This window comes from Melozone crissalis, unplaced genomic scaffold (genome assembly GCF_028551555.1).
Source record: "Melozone crissalis strain CALT ecotype California unplaced genomic scaffold, PUWL_Pcris_2 ptg000111l_1, whole genome shotgun sequence".
NCBI classification, from domain to species: Eukaryota; Metazoa; Chordata; class Aves; order Passeriformes; family Passerellidae; genus Melozone; species Melozone crissalis.
Window position 1 is genome coordinate 9162679 of NW_026535888.1, and position 20195 is coordinate 9182873.

The window sequence follows — 20195 nt, forward strand, 5'->3', positions numbered from 1 at the left end:
CAGGGCAAAGTGTGCGCAGCATTTTCCTGTCGTGGGGACCAGTGTTTCAAAGGCAGGAAAACCACCACTAGATGCATTCTGGGACAGGACTTCTGTGAGGTATGGCCTGGGGCTGCACAGCATTGTGCTCCTGTAATGCCAACACCAAAGGCATGACCCCCAGGGTGATGTCTCTCTCCTTCCAGATGAAGAAGATGGGCTTGAATTACATGGCAGGATGCAGCAGAGCCTGCAAGGCTGCCAAACCAGCCTGTGCTGCTGGGGTGAAGGCTGCCTGCTACCAGGAGTGCTGCCCAGCCACCCCAAAGGGCAGCTGTCTGAAACTGGATGGCAAAGTTCACCTCAACAGCGCTGGGCAGGCAGCACTGGTCCCACTCCTGCAGCTCATGGCATGTGGGGTGGTTCTGCTCCTGAATTTCAGGGTCACCACCTCCCTCTGGGGGTAGGCAGCAGCCAGGCAGCTCCTCAGCCTCTCCTGTAGGTTCAGTAGGACCTGATGCTCTCTGCCTTCAGCCAAGGCTGCTAGCAAACACCCTCTGTGCTGTCCCTGTGCCACCAACAGGGTGTCTGAGCCCTCTGCATCTGCTCATGGGCAGCTGCTCACCCTTGGGGGGCACTTTGCTCACCCTGCATAGGACCCTGCTGCCAATCCTAAACATCCCTTAAACCCTTGGGGGTCACTTTACATAGGACCCTGCTGCTGATCCTAAATCCCCCATCAGGCCCATAGGACTCTGCTGTTGATCCTAAATCCCCCATCAGGCCCATAGGACTCTGCTGTTGATCCTAAACTATGGGCCCTTGAGGCCCATAGAATCCTGCTGCTGATCCTAAACCCCCCCTTAAGCCCTTGAGGCCCACAGGACCCTGCTGTTGATCCTAAATCCCCCATCAGGCCCATAGAATCCTGCTGTTGATCCTAAACCCCCCTTAAGCTGCACTCTGCATCCTGCACCATCCCAGCATGGGTGAGTCCTGACATTTCAGTAAAGTTTAAGTACTCACCCTGCATAGGACCCTGCTGTTGATCCTAAACCCCTCTTAAGTCCTTGAGGACCATGGGACCCTGGTGTTGATCCCAAACCCCCCATCAGGCCCATAGGACCCTGCTGTTGATCCTAAACCCCTCTTTAGGCCCTTGAGACCCATAGGACCCTGCTGCTGATCCGAAACCCCCCCTTAAGCTGCACCCTGAATCCTGCACCACCCCAGCATGGGTGAGTCCTGACATTTCAGTAAAGTTTAAGCACTTGGAAACAAGATTTTCCCTTTTCCCAGAGGAAAAGCACTTCATCTTCCACCTAGAAATCTACACCAAGGGGTTCTACCCTACCCTGCCCAAATGCTGTAGGTCTGAGAGACCTGCAAGCTAATTGTGGATGCTGGAATGAGGGACTTCAGGAGCTGGAACAAGAGGGTTTTAGGCCTCCTTAAAGCAGGTTTTAGGCTTCCTTAAAACCCCCAAAATCCTGCATTGACTGAAGCACTGCTCTGATCAATGACCTGCTTGTGGCACAGTCTCCCTGCACCCCTCTGACAGCTCCAAAGTGAAATCCTTCTTGCCTGCGTACGTAAAACAGCAACTTTGTGTTTCATCTCCCAGCCTCAGGCGGGGAAGTGGGATTAATCTAAAAGCATCTCATGTTTCAGATGGTCCTGTTTCACATCTGTGGCTCTCTGCTGCTGAAGCAGAGCCCAGAGGTGAGCACACAGAGCATGGCCAGGCTGAATTACCTGTGGTGCTGTTCCCTGCCACTGGTTCCTTGGAGAAAATATTGCAAAATATTAAAAGCTCTTTGTGTCAACCGCCTTTGGTGCTGTGTGTGGAGCGTGGCTGAACACAGTGTGACCTGTGGGAGGGCGGCAGAGCTGGGCTGGGTGGGTCTGAGCCCTTGGAGCCTCGTGTGCTTTCCCAGCAAGGAGAATCAGCGGCGCTGGCCCTCGTGGAGCAGTGCCAGCCCTAATGGGGTGGATGAAATAAAAAAAACCCCACGTCATTCTACCACAGCCGGCCCTTCCCACGCTGCAGAGCCTGTTCTGGTACAGTAAAACCGCAGCTCAGCCTTTGGGTGTGTGTTTAGCTTGTTTCAGTGTCAGTGTATCCACGTCAAGGGTTGTCCTGTCTCAAAAGCACAGCCCAGCACCACAATTCTTGAAAGGTCTGGGGCTCGGAGCAGCGTTTTCAGGCTGTTCTGGGACTCACCCACTTCTGGATTAGGAGGAAGTGCTGCAGGGCTGTCACTGACCGACACCACTCGGGTTTTCCCTGGCTTTCGATCTGTGGAAGGAGCTACATCCGTCTTGACAGTGCAAAAAGCTCTGGTGATATTTTACAGCACTTACTTACTCCCACACTCCGCATTAATTAATTTGAATAACGGCTTTGTGCTGGGCCGTCTTGATATTCAACAACAACAAAAAATTCAAGGGGCTACTAAAAAATTAATTCAAGGGGCTACTAAAAACAAGAGCATCTCGCGATTTTCCGTGGAAATGATCCTTTCCCATGCCTGCCGAGTCCAGCGTTCCCCCTCTCAGTCCCCCTTTCCTTCCGGGAGGGGCCGGCCGCGTTCGGGCCGTGCCGTGCCGTGCCGTGCCTCCCCCGTGCTCCGCATCCCTCCGCGCAGAACCCGCCCGGCCGCCGTCGCTGCCGGGCCAGGCCGCTCCCCCCGGTGCTCCCCGTTATTTCCGGCCGCTCCCGGGGCGATAACGGAGCGGCGGCGGGGGCGGCCCCGGGGGGGAGCCGCGCTCATCGCGTTGCGCCAGCGCCGAGCGCGCAGCGGCCGGGACAGGCTCCGGGCCCCGGCCATGGACCAGTCGGTGGCCATCCAGGAGAGCCTGGCGGCGGGGGCGACCTGCCGGATCGTATCCTTCCATCGGCGCCGCGGTGGCGGTGCCGCCGCGCTTACTGCTCCGGGCTGGCCCCATCGCTCCCAGCTCCGTCGGGTCCCCATGGCTTCCTCCCGTTTGCTGCCGCTGCTCCCTCCCGCTGTCCCCGTTACTCCCAGCTCCGGCCTGTCCTCCCCGTGGTTTCCTCCGGGCTGCCCCCATCGTTCCCAGCTCCGTCCGGTCCCCGTCCCCTCCCTCCCGTTTGCTGCCGCTGCTTCCTCCCGCTGTCCCCATCGCTCCCAGCTCCGGGCTGTCCCCATCGCTCCCTCCGGTTCGTCCCCGTCCCCTCCCTCCCGTTTGCTGCCGCTGCTCCCTCCCGCCGTTCCCGTTGCCCCCAGTTCCAGGCTGTCCCCGCGGCTCCCTCCGGGCTGTCTCCATCGCTCCCAGCTCCGGGCTGTCTCCATTCCCTCCCTTCTGTTTGCTGCCGCTGCTCCCTCCCGCAGTCCCCGTAGTTCCCCCCGCTCCCTCCCCGCTCCCTCCGTTCCCTCCCCGCTCCCTCCGGTCCGTCCCCGCTCCCTCCGGTCCGTCCCCGCTCCCTCCGGTCCATCCCCGTTCCCTCCCCGCTCCATCCCCGCTCCCTCCCGCCGATCCCCGCTTCTTCTGTTCCATCCCTGTTCCCCCCGCTCCATCCCCGCTCCCTCCGCTCCCTCCGCTCCCTCCGCTCCATCCCCGCTCCCTCCCGCCCGTCCCCGCCCCGATCTCCGCTCTCCCCGCCGCGTCCCCGCTCCCGTTGCTGCCCCACGGTTCCTTGACCCGCGGCCCAGGCGGTGCAGGCGCTGCTGCCCTCGGGGGACAGCGTGGAGAGCCGGCTGCTGGGCCTGGTGGAGTGCCGCGGGCACCACGCGTGGGTACCGGAGCGCGGGGCGGGCAGGGAAAGCACCCCGAGAGCTCAGGGGAGCCTCCTGAGATCCCCTTCCCTTCCCAAGGGCTGCAGTCCAGTTTGAGCATGGTGCCTTGATGCTATGGGTGCTCAGTGAGAAGCCCCATGAGCTGCTCTGCCCTGCCCGTTATGTGAACGCATCATTTAAGCCATGGGGGAGCGGATGGGTGGGAACTCGGTGTAGGAGTCGGTTTGGGATTCGCATGGGGCTGTGTGAGCCGGTGCTGCTGGGTGGGATGGGGTGTGGGTTTGTCTTTGCCAGACACGCAGAGCTGAGGAGGCTTTGCCCCCTGTGCCTGCAGGATCTATGTGTACACCCACCGGCGGATGGCCATCACAGCTGAGGACGTCTGGCTGGAGAGGGTGATCCCCATCACTGATGAGTTTGCCGTGGAAGAAGGTACTGATGCACTGTCAGTCCCAAAGACTGGGATGAAAGGGTTTGGTGTCCATATTCTGCTCTCCTGCTTCCTGAAATTTGCAATTTATTCTGCTCTCCTGCTGCCTGAAATTTGCAACCTATCCTGCCTTCACATTTTTCAAGTTTGTTATCTTTGGTGAAACTGGTGCACGACATGGCATTTCTGGCAGGGCCCTGTGAGGAGCAGAGTGCCTCTGTCCCACCAGGCCCCAGCCACAGCCCCTGCCCCCAGGTTTGTTCTGCCTGCCTCTGTTCCTGCAGGGAATATTTGGAGTTTGGAGGAGGATCAGTGTGGTTGGCAAATCTGTTGTTTTAGCTTTCAACTGAACTTTGTCTTACTTTTGCAGTTGTACTGGACAGTGACCTTCACGTCATTGGTGAGTTCTGTGGTTGCTTTGGTCTTGCGTTACAGGTGCTCTGGGGCCTGGGCCAGCACTGGGGCAGGACTGGGGGGTTCTTGGCCCCAGAGGAGCTGTCTGGGGAGGGGTTGTGCCCTGCTGGGGCAGTTTCCATGCTGTTGGCCATTCTTACCTGCTGCTAATGAGCATTGCCAGCCCCATTCAACAAAGGGAACTAATTTTCCATATGTCTTTAAACTGCTGCTGGAAGATTCATTATTATCCCTGAAAAAGCAGAATAAAAATTTTATAAATTAAATTTTTTATATTTTAAGCGGCATTCTCATGTAAAACTTTGAAAAGGAACATGGTAAGAAGGCATGGGGAGATGTTGCCAAGGGCTGTGTGCATGTGCACAGAGACTGTGGCAGAGCTCAGTTTGGGAAGGTTTGTCAGGAGAGACTCTCTGTGAAGGTTTGTCAGGAGACATGCTCAGTTTGTGAAGGTTTATCAGGAGACACGCTCAGTTTGGGAAGGTTTGTCAGGAGACAAGTTCAGTTTGTAAATGTTTATCAGGAGACACTCAGTTTGGGAAGGTCTGTCAGGAGACACTCTCAGTTTGGGAAGGTTTGTCAGGAGACACGCTCAGTTTGGGAAGGTTTGTCAGGAGACACGCTCAGGTTTGTCAGCACGACCCACCGGAGTTTTCTCTCCCGCTGTCCGCAGGCTCGGACGTGACGGTGCAGATCGGCTCCGCAGATGATCGGCTCACAGTGCAGCTGCCCTTCGGCTCCCACACGCGCACCTTCCTGCAGGAGCTCAGCAGGTGCAGTGCAGGTACGAGCTCTCTCCGTGTCCTTCGGGTGCAGCTGCGGCGTCTGTCCGTCCGTCCGTCCGTCCCTGCCGCGTGTGGAGGAGCGGCTCTGGCCTCTCCCTGCTGGAACTCGTTCAGCACTGCCGTGGCTCTCCATTCCCGGCCGTGAGCACCCCGGCAGCGACGCTCGGTGTTCCGGGGGCAGAGGCAGCGGCCGCTCCGCGGGCCCGAGCCCGGGCGGGCGCGGCTGCGGCTGCCGGGGGCGGATCGGGGCGGGCTGGGGCGGGCGCTGGGGCCGGGCCGGGGCACCGAGCTGCGGCGATGTCCGCGGGCGGGCGGCCCCGCCGAGGTGAGCGCGGGGGCCCGCCGGGGTGGGTCTGTCTGTCCGTCTGTCCGTCTGTCTGTCTGGGCGGGGAGGTGCGGCCGGGGCAGGGCTCAGTGCCCGCCCGGCGCTGCCGGAGCTCCGAGGCGCGGCCGGGGCCGGGAGGCGGCGGAGCAGCTCCGGGGCAGCGCCGGAGCCGCTCTGGGGCCGCTCCGGGACCGCTCCGAGGCAACTCCGCGGCAGCTCTGGGGCAGCTGCCGGGCCGCTCCGGGGTCGCTCCGGGGCCGCTCCGGGACCGCTCTGGAGCAGCTCCGGGGCAGCTCCGGGGCCGCTCCGGGGCAGCTCCGGGGCAGCTCCGCCGCGGGCAGCGGGCTCGGAGCTGCTGCCGGGCTCTGCCCCCCGGGGCTCCGCTGGTTTCGCCGCCCGGTGCCCGCCCCGTGCGCCCGGCTCGGCTCCGCCGGCTCTTCCGGCGCCTCCTCCGCTGGCCCCGCCGCTCCCCGGGCTCGGTGGTTTCCCGCTTTGCGAAGGTTCAGAGCTAAGGCAGTTCCTGGAAGTCAGTGTGGGGTTCAGAACCCGAATGTTGGCGTTTTGTTGTGCCCTGCTGCTCTGGTTGCATGAAAGGCTAATTTAATTCCCCCCTTTGGATGCTAAGCATGAATCCTGTTTATCCAGGAGATATGATACGTTTTCCTGCTGTTCTGTAATATCACTGCACATTTTTAGCATGAATGCCTTTATTACTGCTTGGATCTCGTTTAACTGCAAATCCTGTGCAATTGAGGCCTCCTGTAATCTCTGCATATTGCTCTGTATTTCTGTGCTCAGTTCAATTATTGAACAAGGTCATTCCACTTCAGAGTGCTAACATATAGATCCCTCTGGCTACAGAAATCTGTGGCTAGGTATAAACATACTTAAGGAAACAGCCTTTTTCCAAAGCTAATCTCTTTCTTAGGACAATCCTACCTAAAGCTGATTTCTGCCCATGAGGTTAGAATGTGAGGTGTGATCTTTGGATCAGGTAGGAGTTGTGACAGCAGCAGGGTCACACACCTTTCCATTCTGCAGTAATGCCTTCTGCACACTGGCTAGTGGCATGGACCCATGTAGGTAATAAAGTCTGGGAATCTGCTCTTTTCTTGGCACAAAAGTGACCACTGTCCATTGAGGTGAAGGTTCAGGTTGGCTCCTGTCACTGACTCTCAAGGGATGTTGCATGGCTGTTAGTGGGAGAGCCTGCAGAGGTCCAAAGAGCAGTAACTGAGCTCTCAACACCCATGGAGAAACTGCTGTGTCCCTGGGCCCACATTTCCAGTGCGTCTCTGTGTGTCCTGCTCAGTTCTGCTTGACTTGAGCTGTGTGATCTGCAGTGAGGTTTCAGTCACGTGCTCTGCTGCGTCCAGGCTCTGATAAATCCTCTTACACAGTCTATTCTCAGAAGGCTCCTGGGCAGAGGAGGTTATCCAGGCTGAGAATTTGGCCACTTCTTGTCATCTGGTTTGTGTCCCGAGGGCCTGGGTGAAGTACTGCAAGTTCTATTTCTGTTGTGTGCTCGTGTTCTGCAGAATGTTCTGTGACAGCAATAACATCTTAATTTTTCTGAGTTGTGTTCACTGGAGGAGAAGCTCAGCTGAATGCCTAGAACCCAACAGTCTTAACAATTTCTACATCAGCATTAGATTTGTATGCTGAGGAGCATGATTGTAAGATTGCTGGTTTTGCATCTCACAGAGACCTCCCCCAGAACCCTCTTTTTTAACTGTTATTTTGCAACTTGTAGGAGCAGAACATTGTAACTGAAACAAAGTGCTGAAAGACTGGTCAGATTTTGCTAAGGTAGTGTGATGTGTTTGGTGTCAAACTGCTGTGGTTAGTTCGATTTGTGTGGTAGCAGCCCTGTGACTGTTTTAGGAACGTGCAGTTTGCTTTGGGGCAGATGTTTCTGCTGAGGTTCAGTGGCTCCCTGGTGTGACTCTTTGTGGCCTTCGAGGTGTCTTGACACCTGTCCCTTGCTGGGTATTTGCAGATATACCCAGCAAGATAGGCAGAAACCCTTTAAATGGAACTCTGGGTTTGTTTTTTTCCCCTTTCCCCCCTTTCTTTGTACTTCCTGCCTTGCTTCAGAAAGGAAAAATCTGCTATTAACGTAAATTTTTCAGATTCCTGGGGGTAAAGCCCTGGATTTTGTGCTGCTAGTTCTGCTTCAGCTTAGCTGTAAAGGAGAGGCAGCAGCAAGTGCTCCCACAGAGGACAGTGCTGCTCTCTGTGGCTCCTGTAGCTCCTTCCTCTGCTGCATCATCACACAACACTTGGGTCAGAGTAAGCTAAATCTGTCAGATAGCTGAAAGAGAGACTGTGGGGTACTTTGTTTTTCCACACACAAATCTAAATTATTTTCTGCCCACAGATTTTTTGCCAGTGTTTACATAAGCATGTTGATAAATGGAAGAACACTTTGTGTTTAAAGTGAAACTTTTTGTTCGTTTGTTTTTTGTTCTTTTCTCCTCTAGAAGTGGTTGGCTCTGAAGGTGTCAAACAAAATGGGAAAAAAGCTGCAGGCAGTCAGAGCTGCAGCCATGACAGCACTGATAGAAGCTCTCCCAGGTCAGTGCACAGAGGTGGGGGACTCTATATAAGCTGTCAGCTTTTTAAAATGAGAATTTGCAGGTTTTAGTTAAAAGAGAAAAAAAAAATTCAGCATAAGCTTGCTGTCAAAACATTAGTGGAAATTTCATTCCACTCCCTCTCCCTACAATCCTCCCTGTTTGGGCCTATTTTGGTTGTTTAGTGGGACAGGACCTGCTAGCATTGTTTATTTTTAATTCAGAGAGCTTTGGCTTAGAGCCACTGTGTCTCATAGATACACTCTTAAAATGTTACAGTTTGATTTTCCAGTTCCCAGGACTTTGTGGACCCTGATGCAAATCATTCAGAGTCTGTCCGTGTGCTGTCCTTGGCACTGGTATGCTGCCCTTACATTTATACCATCCCATTGCTGCTGGGAATTCCCAGGCTGGGGCATTATTCCTTTGCAAAAGGAGTTTGCAGAGCCAGGAGACACAAAATAAAACCACCTCTGCCTCCACCCACTCTGGGCAGAGTTGGAATATTTCCAGCAGAAGGTTTTATAAACAAACACAGCTCTTCATTCCTGCCTGAGGCAGAGGGAGATGAGATTTGCCTCTCCTTGCTGCAGTAAGCAGGGAAGATGTTCAGTTTTTGTATCATTTTCCAGGTGTGAGTAAGGCCTGCTCTGCATCAGCAGGCTGCACCAGGATGGTGAAAACCATTTGTTATTTTACTTAATTAAACTGGTTTTGTCTGGAGATCTCAACCCTGCTAAGAAATGCTCTTTTCAGTCTTCTTGGCTTATCCCAAATGTTACCTGCCTTTAGTGAACAGACAGAAAAATGTGAGTTAAGGCCTCAGTGGCAGAAATATGCTGGTTAGGGTGTGGGGATAGCCTGGGCTTCACCTGTGGCTTTGCTTTCATTTGCAGGCAAAACAAAGCCAAGCCTGAAGTGAGAACGGAGCAGGTCCGGGCCTCGCGTGTCATGGCTTCGAACAAGGCCTCAATCTTATCAGAGCCAAAGTTTGGGCTCAGAGATACTATTGTTAAATCCCAGCTTTTACAAATGCAGGACTCCTACACACACATCCAGAACTACAGGTAATGAGCATTCCTGAGAAGAACTTATTTTGTGGGCTGTAACTGAGCACAGACTGTTGGAATAACTCATCTGCTGTTTCATCCTGTGTCCCCACAAACAGAAAATTCTGTAGAAAAGTATAATTCATGCTTTCCAGAACAGTTTTCTTTCCACCTTTAGGTGTGAGCAGAGCAGAATTTTATTCATGTCTCTGTCAAGACTTAACTTATGGTTCTTGGTGGAGGAAATGCCCTTTTTGAAATCACTTTATTTTGGTGCTTTTTTTAGACAGTGTCTGGAAATGCATCCAGCCTTTTCCCTCTCCATTTCTGTCCACTGCTTATCCATGTAGTTCTTCCAACAAGCTCATAAGAAACAGCTTGAATGAAATACATAATTAGGACCAAAACTTTACTGTGTTTGAAATCATTTTATGCATCTCATTCTGTGAATTTATCATTTCAAGCTGCTACTTCACAGAAATTTATCATTTTAAGCTGCACCCTCCTACAGCCTTATTTCTGTTTTTTTTTTCTTTAACACTTTGTGTATAACAACATGTCCTTCTGTTAAAAATGCATCTGTAAACGTGCAGCTGTAGTTAAATAATTTTAGGGATTTAAGCTTTGTCACCTTTCTTAATTTTCCCTGGCAACACATTAGTTATATAGAACTATATTAGTTATATAGTTATATATATATATATGGTTGTGTATATATATATATAAAACAATAAATATGGTTATTTATGGTTAAATATAATATGGTTATATTTATTAAACATAATATGGTTAATAAGCAAACTGGTTAAGAGCAGTGCTGTTTCCTGGGATAATAATTTTAGAGATTTAAACTTTGTCACCTTTCTTAATTTTCCCTGGCAACACATTGGTTATATAGAACATTATTTATGGTTAATAAACATAATATGGTGAATAAGTTATATATTAGTTATATATAACTATATTAGTTTTTTATATATATATATATATATATATATATAACCATAAATATGGTTATTTATGGTTAAATATAATATGGTTATATTTATTAAACATAATATGGTGAATAAACTAACTGGTTAACAGCAGTGCTGTTTGCTGGGCTCTGCAGGGAGTTTGCTGTCCAGTTTTCAGCTCTGGGGTGCTGTCACTGTCTTTGCAGGGTTTTTGTGGGCACATACAACGTGAATGGGCAGTCACCCACGGAGAGCCTGCAGCCCTGGCTGAGGTGTGATGCTGAGCCTCCAGACATTTACTGTGTGGGGTGAGTGTCTGTCCCTGGCCACCCTCGCTGACCTGGGCTGTGCAGGAGGGTCTGTCACCCACAGGAGCTCAGCCAGGACACCACAGGAATGTTTGCACTGGTGTGGTGCATGCACAGCTCCAGGGTGGATGTGTCACAGCCTGTGAGGGTTGTTGGTCTGGTAGGGTTTGGCTTCTCAGTGTTGCAAAACCCTTAATGCCATCTGATGTAATAATGACAGCAATTGAGCTTTACATTTGGCATACATCTACAATCAGCAAAACTAAATTTGAGTTTTCAGTTTTGAATTTAGTGAGTATAAGCTGATTTAGTTCTTTCCCAGAGAAGGGGTTGGAGAGCTATAAATGAGTGCATGCATCCATGGGTTCCTTCCTCTAACACAGTTTCCAGGAGCTTGATCTGACTAAAGAAGCCTTCTTTTTCAATGACACACCGAAGGAAGAAGAATGGTTTAAAGCTGTAACTGATAGTCTTCACCCAGATGCCAAATACGCAAAGGTAAATGTGGCTTTTGGGGAGGTTTGAGTGTGGAATCATTTCCCACTTTTCCCACTCTTTTCCCTTTGCTTTCTCTTGTTCCCAATGCTGTGTTTTCAGAGGCTGTGCAGGTTTCTTTAGGTGGTGAGGCAGGGGCAGGATGGGAAACAGAGCCAGGCTTCCCTACTTAAAGGGAGATCCTGCTGTCTTGGGGAAGGAGAATAGGGAGTTCTGTACCTTCTTCCATGTCTGCCTACAGTGTGTGGTGGAATGAATTGTGAAGTTATTTTGGTAGGAATACTGTTTTTGTTTTAGCTCCTGCTCCATAGGTCTGCTTCATCTCTTGTCTCTGTTGTTGACGGGAATTTCCTCCCATGAGCTTGTGTCTGTGCTGTAGCTCTTGCTTTGGGCTTCAACTTCCTTCACTGATGTTGCTCCCAGCTCCTTCCTGTTGCTCCCAGCTCCTTCCAAATGTGCTGTTGGGGGCCTGTGCCCTGGATGATCCTGAAACTTCCTCTTTGGTGACCCATGTTGTGGATGGATGTGCCTTCTCCCAGCACACCTCTTCCACTGCAGCATGGAATGGACTGGGTGTGTTTTTCAGGTGAAGCTTGTGAGGCTGGTGGGGATCATGCTCCTGCTGTATGTGAAGGCAGAACTGGCTCTGAACATCTCCGAGGTGGAAGTTGAGACTGTGGGGACTGGAATCATGGGGAGGATGGTAAGAACGGCAAATGAGAAGGGGTGAGATTTGGAAGAGCCCCTCTCCTTGGATGCATGGTTATTCCTCCAGATAAGGGCTGATTCTAGAAGCAGAGAGTCCTATCCCCATGCCAGCTCAGAGCACTGCCAGCTGTGCACCAATGATCAAAGCAATCACTAATTAGCATTTTCAGCCTATTCCTTCCTCTGGTATTAAACACTCTGTCTCAAAATCTTCTGGCTTGTTCACTGCTAGTAACTCATCTGCTGTGTAGAAGCTTCTGATTAATATCTTTATCTTTGTCTTTCAGGGTAACAAAGGTGGTGTTGCCATCAGGTTTAAATTCCACAACACCAGCGTGTGCATTGTGAACTCTCACCTGGCAGCTCACACAGAGGAATACGAGCGGAGGAACCAGGACTTCAAGGACATCTGCTCCAGGATGCAGTTCTGCCAGTCTGACCCAAACCTGCCCCCTCTCACTATTGGCAAGCACGAGTATGCTTCCCCTGTGGCTGTGGGAGTGATGGCATGTGCAAGGGAGCACTCTGAGAATGTGCTGGGGGGTGAGGAGGGGGCCCAGAGCCATAAATGTCAGCTGGAGGGGCATAAACCCAGCCCAGTGCCATAAATGTCAGCTGGAGGGGTCAGAAAAGCTTTACCTGGTTTGGACAGGTCACTTGTCACCGTGTGCTCTCCCAAACCTTGTTTTATTCTCAAGCCTGGAGTGGGGATGGGGCAGGAATAAGCACTGACTTCCCCAGCTGTGAGATTCAGTCCTGTGGAGCAATAACAGCACCAGTCATGAAGGGATATGACAAAATGCAGAACAGTGATAAATAATAGCAAAACCAGAAAAGATAGCTTTTCTCTTAAGTTTCCAGTGTTGTTATTCCTGATGAGAGCAGCTCAGCAGAGGGGTGTCACTTGTCACCTTGTGCTCTCCCAAGCATCGTTTTATTCTCAAGCCTGGAGTAGGAATAAGCACTGACTTCCCCAGCTGTGAAATTCAGTCACTGTGGGATAATAACAACACCAGTTATGAAGGGATAGTGACAAACATGCAGAACAGTGAATAATAACAGCAAAAATAGAAAAGGTAGCTTCTCTTTCTTTTAAATTTCCACTGTTATTATTCCTGATGAGAGCAGCTCAGCAGAGGGGTGTCACTTGTCACCTTATGCTCTCCCAAGCCTTGTTTCATTCTCAAACTGGAGTGGGGATGGGGCAGGAATAAGCACTGACTTCCCCAGCTGTGGGATTCAGTCACTGTGGAGCAATAACAGCACCACAGTGATTAATAATGGCAAAAATAGAAAAGGTAGCTTCTCTTTTAAATTTCCACTATTGTTATTCTTCATGAGAGGAGCTCAGCAGAGGGGTTGTGATGGGGAGAGCTGCAGAGTGGAGCTGCTGTCCGTGGTTGAGCTCTGGGGCAGCTTCAGGCCTCTGCACATTGTGGTTTATGTTCTCTTTCAGTGTCATCCTGTGGCTGGGGGACCTCAACTACCGTCTGGAGGAGCTGGATGTGGCAAAAGTGAAGCAGCTTGTAGAGGAGAAAGCATTTCCAGAGCTTTGCCAGTATGACCAGGTACTGCTGTCCCACCTGCACATGGTGCTGAGGGTGCTCAGTACAAACCACACAACTCCTTGGCCTTTTCTGGGCTCATTGTCTCCCTTTTACTCTATATGGAAATTGTGCTTGAAATTATCTAAAATTAAAATTTTCATCTTTTCTTCTTTTGTAGCTGAAGAGGCAAATGAAGGCAAATGCAGCCTTTGAAGGCTTCACAGAAGGAGAGATCTCTTTCCAGCCAACATACAAGTATGATGCTGGCTGTGATGACTGGGACACAAGGTACAGTGATTGTCTCAGATGTGATGCTACAAATGGCTGATGTTATCATTGAGGGAAATAAAAACAAGGCTAAAAAATATTGCAGGTCTAATGGCTGTAAATAGGAACAGTTGTGAGATTATTTCTGGTTCTCTCCCTTCACTCCAAAATTCATCTCCTGTTTACATCTATTTACCCTGTTTTTCTCCCACAGCTATTTGTCAGATACTCCTAATATTTTTTCCCAGTAAAAATCCTGTTTGGTTTCCTCTTAGAGGTGATATATTAACAAAGTTAATGAATCCTTTTAGCTAGTTTAATTCTTTTTTAGTTTGTTGGGTTTTTCCTCAAGCAAAATATTTAGGATCTCATTTTTTGCTGCTCTCTGCTGTACCTGCTCAGGTGAGACCAGCCAGGGCTGATGTGAAATCAACTGTGCTGCTCTTCAAAAGCCTGTGAGAACCATCATTCCTGTAATGCTCTATACACAGAGCAGCTCCTAAGCAAACCAGGAACTTCAGCTGCAAGTGCAGAAATTAAATCTGTGCAGCTGTCAGTGAAAACAATAAATGCAAACTTTAAATGCAGAGCCTGAGTTCTTATTTTTCATGGCTCTCATGGTCAAAAATACCTGGGTATTGCTTTGTATGTTAATTGTATCTTGCAGATTTGAAGAAGTGGGAAGTAAAGCATGAGCTAGAGATACCTTAGTAGACACTCAGAGGTAGAGTGTCTACTTATACTGTACACTCAAAACTTTTTCTGTCTATGTGAAGAAATGGTTAAAAATGCCACTTTGATAGAGAGTGAGCTCCAGCCATGGGAGGAAAGCTCTGGGTGAGCAGAGTTCTGCCCAGTGTTGTTACTGTGCCTGAAAATGGTGATTTTCCCCCTGTTTTAGTGAGAAGTGTCGTGTTCCAGCCTGGTGTGACCGGATCCTCTGGAAAGGGCAGAACATTGCCCAGCTGAGCTATCGCAGCCACATGGCTCTGAAGCTCAGTGACCACAAGCCAGTGAGCTCAGTGTTTGACATTGGGGTAAGTTTGTCAGTGCTGGATGAGGTAACTCTGCTGGCCTCATTCCCTGCGTGCTGATTTCGCTCTCCTGCTTTTGTGGCATCCGCAGGGAACAATGGCTTGAAAGGTGGGCTGGATCAGATATGGAGATGGGATTGTTGACCACACTGAGCAAGGGTTGTGTAAATGATACTGCAGTTAAGCCTGAATATTTGCCAGTGTTCTTTGGGAACACAGTAGTGTCTTATCAAACTTCTTATTTTTTCTGAGGAAAAAAAAAGGTTGATCTAGTAGTGACTGAGTGACTCTTGTTAGTTATGGCAAGATTCTTTACTGTTGGATCATGAGAAGATCTTGGAGATTAGTGCTCCAAACAGCTCTGCCCATTCCCTGTGTCTTACACCCCAGAGTGCTGCTAAAATCAAATGATTTCCCATGTTTGCAGCTGTGTTCCAGCTGTCCTGCAGAGGCACAGTCAGTGCTGGCTGGTGCAGTGTGTGTCCTTTGCAGGTGAAGGTTGTGAACGAGGAGCTGTACAGAAAAGCCTTTGAGGAAATCGTGCGCTCCCTGGACAAGCTGGAGAATGCCAACATTCCCTCGGTGACACTGTCCCGCAGAGAGGTAGGGCATGGCCATGTGCCAGCACTCCCTGAGGGAACTGAGCAACCCCAGACCCCAGCAGATCCTAAACCCCTGGGTCTGGCTCCAAAAAGTGGATTATTTTGACTTCCAGCTGCTCTCTGTTTGCAAGCCCTAGGAATCTTTGCTCCTGTTTAGATGCTGGTGAATTCCATTCACAGTCCAGGGGCTGAAACACAAGGTGTGTCATTCCCTGAGGTGGGAAGAGAGAAAGTAAAAAGGTGGTTTGTGACCCTTGCTCTGACTTGTGCTTTCAAACATAAAATGTAAAATTGTAAGGGTCTGGAGAAGGTCACAAACCAGCATTTGCTTTGTGTGTTGGGACTATAAAGATAAGCCCAGGAGACTTTTGAGGCCACAGCTATCTCATTCTCAATTTTATTGTAGTTATTTGAGGGCAGCATTTGTTTCAAAGGGCCCCCTGATGGAGAGGACTTTGGCATTCAGAGTATGCACGTGTGATCCTTTGCAGTCCTGGAGGAGATGGGGTGGGAGCAAGGGGTTAATCTGCTTGTTTCACTGCTTAATAATTAAACCACAGAACAGGAATTGCTGCTCCAGCAAGGTAGAATTGGCTGATGATGCTGACTGACATTTGTTTCTAGATCCATTTTAAGGATGTTAAATACATGAAGCTGCAGGTAGAGAGGTTTACAATCCGCAATGGCCAAGTGCCCTGCCAGTTTGAATTTATCAGCAAACCAGATGAGAACACCTACTGCAAGGAGTGGCTGACTGCTAATCCCTGCAAGGGCTTCTTGCTCTCAGGTGAGCTGCTCCTTTTGTCTCATGTTCATGAGCTGATGTTGTCCTCTTCTGGCTTAATTCCCTCCACACTTCTGAGAGTGCTGTGCCTCTTTGCAGGCTGTTGGTTTCATGCTGCTTGTAACTGAGTCTGGGCTTTTTATCATCTGGCAGATGCTGAGATCACAGTTGAGCTGGAGGTGTTTGTTAATAAATCAACAGCTACTCGCTTGAACTCTGGAGAGGAAAAACTTGAAGATATCTTAGTCTTGCATCTTGTCAGAGGGAAGGATTATTTTCTATCCGTAACAGGCAACTATTTGCCAAGTTGCTTTGGCTCTCCCATCCATACACTGTGTTACATGAGGGAACCAATCCAGGACATGTCAGCAGAATCCATTCGGAGACTTGTGAGTTAAAGACAAGATTCCCTTCCAAACACACCAGAGCATTAAAACTAGATGCTAAGGCCTGTCTGTTTTTATTAAGAAGTCTCAATTCTCAGGTGTAAGCTTTGTGAAGTATTTTTGCCGAGTTGAATCAGAGCTTGGCTAGCTACCTTTTGTTTGTCTCCCTCCTGCCCACACTGCCCTCCCTCAGACCCTGATGCCAGTAGACATGAGTGATGATCCTGTCGAGGATGAAAGGCCCATGGACATCCCAAAAGAGCTGTGGATGATGGTGGATCACTTGAACCGCAACGCTTCCCAGCAGGTTGGCACTGGAAACACAAAATGAGATGTTTGCATTGGGTTAAGCTTTGAAGAAGATACTGGTCATAGCAATCACCACGAGCTGGGTGTGTTTGGCCAAAGGCCGTGGGAGATAAGGGGTCCTGATGCCCCAGGTTGTAATGTTTGGTGCTAGTGACCATGTCTGTGTGTTCAGGTATCAGTGAATTGGGGGTAACCACCAATTTAGAGAGTCTTTCCAGGCAGATTATAAGATATTGTTTTATATACCCACAATTCTTCTATTTTCCTTGGACTGACACAGGGTTGTCTTTGCAGGAGGACCTGTTTCAGCAGCCAGGCCTCAGATCTGAATTTGAGCAAATCCGAGACTGTTTGGACACGGGAATGTATGATACTTTCTGTATCCTTTTACACTCATGTCCAGGAGGGCTCACCGTGCCAGAATGCCAAAACTGAGAGAGATTTTTAAGCTGCTGTCTCTCCTCCTGGGGTCCCTGAGCTCTGCATTTCCTCAGGGCGCTGTGTCATCTTCTGCTGAGTGCTGGCAATGTCAATAAGTGACACAAGTGCCCAACTGCCAACAGCAACAACTTATGTGGAAGCCAGGGGGTCAACCCAAAGCTGTGAGCTGTGGGCAGAGTTCTAGGACACCTAACCCAAAGTTCATTCATGTTTCAGCAGAAATAGGACCAGCCCAGGTCGTGCTGTGCTCTTCCTTAACCACTGGGTCAGTGGGCAGCAACCACTCGGTGGCAGAGGCCCTGCTGCTGTTCCTGGAGAGCCTCCCTGAGCCTGTCATCTGCTGCAGGTTCTACAGCTCCTGCCTCGAGAGCGCCAGCAACTACAGCCAGAGCTGCCAGGTACTGCTGGCTGCCCCAGGGACCTGCTCCAGTGCAGAGGGAGGGCAGCAAAGTGGGCTCTGATGACACCAATTCCATGGGGAGGGCAGCAAAGTGGCCTCAGTGACACCAGTCCCAAAGGGAGGGCAGCAAAGTAGCCTTTGGTGACACCAATTCCATGGGGATGGCAGCAAAGTGGCCTCAGTGACACCAGTTCAATCGGGAGGGCAGCAAAGTGGCCTCTGGTGACACCAGTCCCTGAGGGAGGGCAGCAAACTGGCCTTTGGTGACACCAATTCCATGGGGAGGGCAGCAATGTGGCCTCTGGTGACACCAGCCACCCATTTTTACTTTCAGTAACTTAATCCTCTCTTAATAAAAATGATCTGGAATTGGTGATTTTAGTTTATAAAGAGCTGTTGGTGCCTGCAGCCAAGGGGGTTTTGGGGGCTGGTGCAGCTGGAAGGCATTGCTGTGCCTGCAATATAAATGTTGGAGTTTTTCCCTCCTCAGATTATCTCTGACCTACCAGTGTCCCATAAAAATGTGGAGTTTTTTTTCCCCTCCTCAGATTATCGCTGACCTGCCAGTGTTCCACAGAAATGTGTTTGAGTATCTGATGGCGTTTCTACGAGAGCTACTGAAGAACTCAGGGAAAAACCATTTGGATGTGAATATTCTTGGTAAGGCCTGCAAAATAACCCTCTGTTCAGAGGGGCTGCACAAAACACTTCATTTCTGGGTGCAGTGGTGGCTTGTAGTGCTTTGAACCTTTTATTATAACAAATAGTTCACAGAAAAGCAGGAATCTAGGGAAGCAACCCAGAGATGTGAGGTGTGAAAAATGCCAATCGCTTGTTTTTAAAATTTTAAAAGTTTAATAGTAATAAAATGGTTATAAAAATAGTAATACAATTAGAGTAATAATAATTTGGACAATTAGGATTTAGGACAATATGAGACAATAGAAACAAAGAGTTATGGATGTCCAGATACATTTTCTGGGCAGCATAAGCCCAAAAAAGGACCCACGTTAACAGAGGATTAACCCTTAAAAACAATAACCTGTTGCATATTCATACACCTCATACATGATGCATAAATTCCATTCATACACAGGATTCTGTCTGGTCAATGTCAACTTCTTCCTCTGAATCCTGACTGGGTCTTCAGGGCTGATCAGGGCGGGAAGAAGTTAGTTTGTGCTGATAATGGAGCAATAAATTCTTTTTCTCTGACAGATTTAGGTGTCCTGTGGCTGCTATCTTGCTGCCAGTCCTTTCTTTAGAAAAAAAGTATCCCACATACATAGTTTCTATTGTAACATTTTGTTATAACCTAAAACTATATTTAACACACTACTTAAGAGAATTAATCCAGCATAACTTTCTAACACAACACATATAATATTCATTTGGATATTTGCAAAAGCCAATCATAAAATACGTATTTTTCACATTTAAAACTATATTTAACATGCTACTTAAGAGAATAAATACAGCATTACTTTCTAACACAACACATATAATATTCATTTGGATATTTGCAAAAAGCCAATCATAAAATACAAATTTTTCACACTGGGAAGAGAGCCTGGCTTGGGAGCAAGGCAGGATAAAGCTGATAATCCCCATGTGAAAAGTGCATGTTAAATAGCTCTACACAGATATTTTCTATATGTGTTGTGTTGTATGGATTAGTAGTGCTGTATTAACATTTTAATAGGATGGTAAATGTAGTTTTGTAGTTAAAAGGTAACTTTTGTAGTTAAAATAGGAACTATGTAAAGGGGAAGCCTCGCGGACACACAGTGAGAGCAGGACATCCAGGGATCCTGGTGTGAAAAACACCAATCAATCACTTGTTTTTAAAATTTTAAAAGTTTAATAGTAATAAAATGGTTATAAAAATAGTAATACAGTTAGAGTAATAATAATCTGGACAATTAGGATTTAGGACAGTATGAGACAATAGAAACAAAGAGTTACGGACGTCTGTAACATGCTATTTAAGAGAATTAACACAGCATAACTTTCTAACACAACACATACAATATTCACTTGAATATTTGCCAAAAGCCAATGACAAAATATGCATTTTTTTTTCACATTTCTGTGCTCTCCCCACAGCCAGCGTGTTCGGGGGGTTGTTACTGCGGCCTCCTCCCGGCCACCCCACGCCCGACATCGCCGAGAAGAGGAAAGCTCAGCAATTTATCCAACAATTCCTCGTCAGGGAAGAGGATTTGCCATGACACAGTTATATCTGACTTGTAGACACTGAATTACTGTAAAAAAAAATATTTTTTTGTACATTATACCGGCACTTTTTTTTTTTTTTATATCACGGTGTTTTATACAATCTGTTGCTTTCAAAGATCAGGCAGTTTGACACCTGATTACACTGTAAAGTACATAAAGCTTCCCAATAAGCTGTATGTAGACGAGATAAAAAAAAAAAAAAACCACGAGAGGCGATATTTACACTGTATTTTATTTAACTTGTTAAAACGACGAGAGTTTTTAAATCATTGTATTTAAATAAAAAGATCTTTGCGCGGTGCTCGGTGTCGCTGAGGGCCGTGAGGGGGCGCCGCGCTGCCCGGCCCTCCGCGTTCCCGTCAGCCCCCGCGGCGGGCGCGGCGCTCCCGGCGTGCGGCGGGGCC

General features: G+C 49.1%; 1 protein-coding gene across 3 annotated transcripts; it reads left to right on the top strand.

Moving 5' to 3' along the window:
• The first annotated feature begins 2792 nt into the window (after positions 1 to 2792).
• Positions 2793 to 20019, top strand: INPP5B (inositol polyphosphate-5-phosphatase B). Of its 3 annotated transcripts, none has more exons than XM_054292590.1 (22): positions 2793 to 2865; positions 3654 to 3733; positions 4072 to 4169; positions 4538 to 4567; positions 5255 to 5365; positions 8175 to 8268; positions 9164 to 9334; positions 10479 to 10580; positions 10964 to 11078; positions 11662 to 11778; positions 12071 to 12258; positions 13240 to 13351; positions 13509 to 13618; positions 14499 to 14634; positions 15124 to 15234; positions 15858 to 16020; positions 16171 to 16406; positions 16597 to 16710; positions 17007 to 17091; positions 17424 to 17551; positions 18102 to 18213; positions 19660 to 20019. In XM_054292590.1, exons 1-22 carry the CDS (start codon positions 2809 to 2811, stop codon positions 19782 to 19784), a joined length of 2595 nt encoding a protein of 864 aa, XP_054148565.1. In that variant the 5' UTR covers positions 2793 to 2808; the 3' UTR covers positions 19785 to 20019. The 3 variants fall into 3 exon arrangements, with proteins under 3 accessions (XP_054148565.1, XP_054148566.1, XP_054148567.1); XM_054292591.1 differs by having other exon boundaries at positions 8178 to 8268; XM_054292592.1 differs by lacking the exons at positions 2793 to 2865; positions 3654 to 3733; positions 4072 to 4169; positions 4538 to 4567; positions 5255 to 5365 and adding an exon at positions 5655 to 5691 and having other exon boundaries at positions 8178 to 8268; positions 19660 to 20017.
• The last annotated feature ends 176 nt before the right edge of the window (positions 20020 to 20195 follow it).